Source organism: Nicotiana tabacum, chromosome 19 (assembly GCF_000715075.1).
Source record: "Nicotiana tabacum cultivar K326 chromosome 19, ASM71507v2, whole genome shotgun sequence".
NCBI classification, from domain to species: domain Eukaryota; kingdom Viridiplantae; phylum Streptophyta; class Magnoliopsida; order Solanales; family Solanaceae; genus Nicotiana; species Nicotiana tabacum.
Window position 1 is genome coordinate 11,278,560 of NC_134098.1, and position 4,236 is coordinate 11,282,795.

General features: G+C 35.1%; 1 protein-coding gene across 1 annotated transcript; it reads right to left on the reverse strand.

Moving 5' to 3' along the window:
- Positions 1–1,574: 1,574 nt before the first annotated feature.
- Positions 1,575–3,775, reverse strand: LOC142173342 (mannan endo-1,4-beta-mannosidase 1-like). The gene is made up of 5 exons (XM_075238928.1): positions 3,386–3,775; positions 2,904–3,098; positions 2,617–2,739; positions 2,318–2,520; positions 1,575–2,188 (listed from the first exon to the last, which is right to left on the reverse strand). Exons 1-5 carry the CDS (start codon positions 3,719–3,721, stop codon positions 1,810–1,812), a joined length of 1,236 nt encoding a protein of 411 aa, XP_075095029.1. The 5' UTR covers positions 3,722–3,775; the 3' UTR covers positions 1,575–1,809.
- Positions 3,776–4,236: the final 461 nt, after the last annotated feature.

A 4,236-nucleotide genomic window follows, 5' to 3' on the forward strand; every position in this document is an offset into this window, starting at 1 on the left:
ATATGGATTTAACATTCCCAGGTAATTCACCTGCGGCCAATTTTTTCCCAGGTAACGTACCTGGAAAAATTAAAATTCGCAGGTAATAGTTACCCATGACCTTTATTCATGTGGATTCCTGTTTGCATGAAAATCCCGAGGTAAATATTTTACCTACGAATTTTACATTATAATCCCTACAAAATTCCCATGTAAATGGTACTTTTCTTGTAGTGTTGTACTCATACTACACCCTCCACTTCGTGTGCAGATCCAGGTGATCCCGGATACAGTGGGTATTGATTCTTTCACACAGTCGATTTTTCGGAGATTCAGAGGTAGCTGCCATGTTTCGCAAACCTTGTCTCTCCTCCCCTATCCTTTTGTTTATTGTATTTGGTCTCAAATTATTATACATCACGTTTTTCAGACTTGTAATGTATAGATGCTCATGTACTCAGTGACACCGGATTTTGGGAGTGTGTTTATTTTCAATGTTTGTGGGATTTACTCTTAAACTAAATTATTGTGTTTTCAGTATTTAAAAGAAATTATGGGTTATTGGTGTTGTCGGTTTTCCTAGTATCGAGATAGGCGCCATCACGACAGGTTAGGAATTTGGGTCAAGACATATTTCTTGTGTGAGTTGCGGAAGTTCACACCGCTTTTGAAGTAAAAATATGCTCATTACATAGGAACGAATTTGCACGGAAAAGGATCAAATATGAGAAAATTTGGCGAAAGAAAAGCTGAAGAGAGAAATCTGGGACAACGAAGTGAGGTTCGCTTCGCTAGACCGGGACCGAAGTAGAAGAAATTAGCTTCTCCAATCCGAATTAGAAGAAGTCAAATTCGCCCAAACATAACCCTACTTGATATAACTATGATAGTTATTTTGAGGGAGAGAAAACTTTGGGGAGGCAAAAACACACTTGGAGCAAGAAGAATGATTAAACTTCACGTTCTTTCCTCTTCCTTCCTATTTTCCATTGTTATGAATTCTAGTATTGTATTATTACATACTAGCATGATTAGCTAATTTCTTATCTAGGGTTTGATGGAACCTACTAGAGGATGACTTTTCATTACGTTTAATATAATTTAGCCTTTGGATTCTCTACTTGTTTAACTATGTGCTTATTTCAATCGATTGAATGGCCATCGATTGATTGTGCCTATTTATTATGTATTGCTCGAAAAAGGGTATATATTTACGTAGTTGTTGAACAAAGTCACTCCTAATGTATGTAAGAAATCAATACGGAGGGTTTAAAGGCGGGACTAGAAAGAACGAAACTTTGGTGTGATCTTAGTGAGCGGTGAACTAGTGGCAACTAGCGTAGTTCGAGAGAATATGTCTAGTAAATTGTGATAGTTGCTTGAAAAAGAATTACGACACCTGAAGTGCTCACGATCAGAAGAGAATAATTAGGTAATATTATAGGAGACGTAGCGAGAAGAATTCCAACAATCGGGGAAAATCATAACTTTAGCCTCCTGTGTGTTTTGAACTTCTTTGAATTTCCTGCTTTAATTTAAATTCTGTATTTCCTTAGCAAAAACATATTGTACTCAAACTTAAAAACAAGAAGACAAAAACATAATGTTCCTTTTTCTTTTGCTGAAACAATTTATGCAATTACATTTTTGAGTGTAATCGGCTTCACATTTTAGTAACATGAGCTCGAACTAGTACTAAAATTCATGGACCGAAGATTACTTGAATTCAATAATAAAGATTATTGCATAATAAAGAAAATAATCTAATAGAAGAACCATTTATGGAACTTATTTTCTTTCGTATCCTTCATTATAATGATCTTCGTGCCTTCACTCTAGAGGGCTATGAACAAGATTAGCCAAAGTTGTCATGGCATGTGATTGGCCTGAAATAATTCCTGCAGTTGAAGGATTTTGTCCCAAAACAATACAATAACCATCATCATAATTCTCCATTCCTTGTGCCATAAGTTGCCATACTAAGCTTCCTGCCATAGTTCCCCCTTCTTTTGCCAAATTGTAGATATTCCTATATACAATACTCATGAATGTGTCTCTTGAACTAAGACTGTATCCTTGACCTCTACTAGACTTGCCAAATTCAGCTAGCACTAGAGGTTTCTTTAGTATAGTTTTTGCATCTTCCCAATGGCTTGTAACCCACCTTTGCATCCATGCTAATTGTGCTTCATCGCTTTGTCCGGATACCCTATAAATGTAAAAAGTTAAAGATTTTTGCATTGTCGATGAGGTAAACAATGTTTGAACAACCAGGCTATTTATAAGGTGTTACGATGAAAAATATGAACTTGTGAGTGGATCAAAGATGTTAATATACCATTGATCAGTGTATAAGTGGATAGTGGCAAAATCTATCTCATTGATAAGATGGTTACTGATAAAATCTGTTCCGACTTGATAACCAGGATTAACTTGTTTCCTTTCAGGAACCGAATCACCATAGAATCCCTCCATTCCTACCTCCAACAAGTGTTTGTTGTCTAGTGACTTCACAAAACTTGCCATTTCTTGAACCCAAGCCTGTTGATGATATTTTATAGATAAAAAATCAGTTGATGATATTTCTAAAATTCAATTAGTTTGGAAATGAATTAAGAAGCATTACTTGATGCTTACATTAATGGTTTTTCCAGAATAGTCAGCTTGGTCGCGTGGCTCATTAATGAGTTCCCATGCCATGATTGTTGGATCATCTTTGTAAGCAACTCTAGTAATCGTATTGAATCTTGTAACGACGTTCTGTAGCAATTTCACAAGAACATAAATTCATATATTAACCACCATATATCAACTTTGTTAATTTTATTTGATAATGAAGTATTACTTGGAAAAAGAAAAAGATTGCATGAATATCAAACAGTCGCTATTTAAGTGAAAAAGTTCCACACATTGTTACCCCATACCTTGATGTGATTCTTGTAATAACTTTTGAGCATAGGATGAGTATAGAAATCATCGTCGCTATTAATCTGAGCCCCTGCATTTCGTGCCCATTGGGCATATTGAGCTTTTCCTCCAAAGTCATTCCAGTTGTTTACAAAGCTCAAGATTAAGCGAACACCATATTTCTTAGCTTCCGAGATCACAAAATCCAAACCCTAAATCCATAAATATACAATAATAACCGTAAAATTAGACACCATTTAAATAAGTATCTAACTATTGACACAATTCATGCATAAATTTTATTGAAGGAATTTAACTTGTATTCCTTACATGGTGGAAAGAACTTTTACCAGTACAATTTAACTAGCTAGTTATAGTAGGTGGTTACTCTATTTTTTGGATTGACATAATAGATTTGATAGGTAGAATTATTTGTCGTCATAAGCCAACTTAACCTTATAATCTTAAAACTCTTTTAGCGCAGGACATAAACTTTTACCTGAAAAACTCGTTCATCATAAACGCCAGGTGATATTTGTAATGCTCTGTCACCTCCATCACTAAAAGCCCACGTGCGACAAACAGAAAGACCAGCAGCAGATCCATCTTTAAGAACCTCAGTGACTTTGTACCTCTCACTTGATTCAGCAGCAACATGCATCAACCAATAGGAGTTGAAACCATTGAATAAAAAGGGGGATCCATTGAGTTCAAAATGGGCACCCTTAACTGCTATAAACCCTACATTAGCATTTCTTGGAACCCTAGCTTCACATGTGAGAGCTAAAAATAAGAGCAAAAGGCCAGAAATACAGCTCGTTCTTGTAAAAGACATTTTGTAGTTTAATTTCTATATATTGAATGAAAGAGATGTGATATGCTAGAGGTCACCTTCCTGTTGGCTTTTATAATGAGTTAAAGATAAGAAACTTTACTAAAAATAGCAAAACTTGCAGGAACTAAAAAACTTTCCTAGTGGATGCATGGAAATAGAAATTTGGTGAGTTAACCTGAAAATATATTTTATTTATGAAAGTTATCATGGGATGTTGATAGAAGAGGAAGGCAGTTGTTTGGTTAAAGCAAAAAGACATGTCTGTTGAAAGAATTATAACGACAAATTATGGGAAAAAGAAAAACGATAAAGAAAAGGAAAAGGTGGAAGCTAGTGGTGTAATATGGGTGATGTATTGCATCCATTGGTTGGTTTTAGTTTAAGGTTTGAACTAGATCTGATGATGAAATATATTATATATGGAAACGTGTGGTCAAGTGATTGTACAATTGGGGTAGTACATTTACTTCCTTTTTTTTGTTGGATAAGGAAAATTTCCTGTAGGGAGTTCTTTT

Coding starts and splice junctions, on each gene's coding strand:
- LOC142173342 (XM_075238928.1), bottom strand. CDS start 3,721: ATGTCTTTTACAAGAACGAGCTGTATTTCTGGCCTTTTGCTCTTATTT. Junction 3,099..3,385: donor ATGATGAACGAGTTTTTCAG/GTAAAAGTTTAT, acceptor TTATGGATTTAG/GGTTTGGATTTTGTGATCTC. Junction 2,189..2,317: donor CACTTATACACTGATCAATG/GTATATTAACAT, acceptor TTACATTTATAG/GGTATCCGGACAAAGCGATG.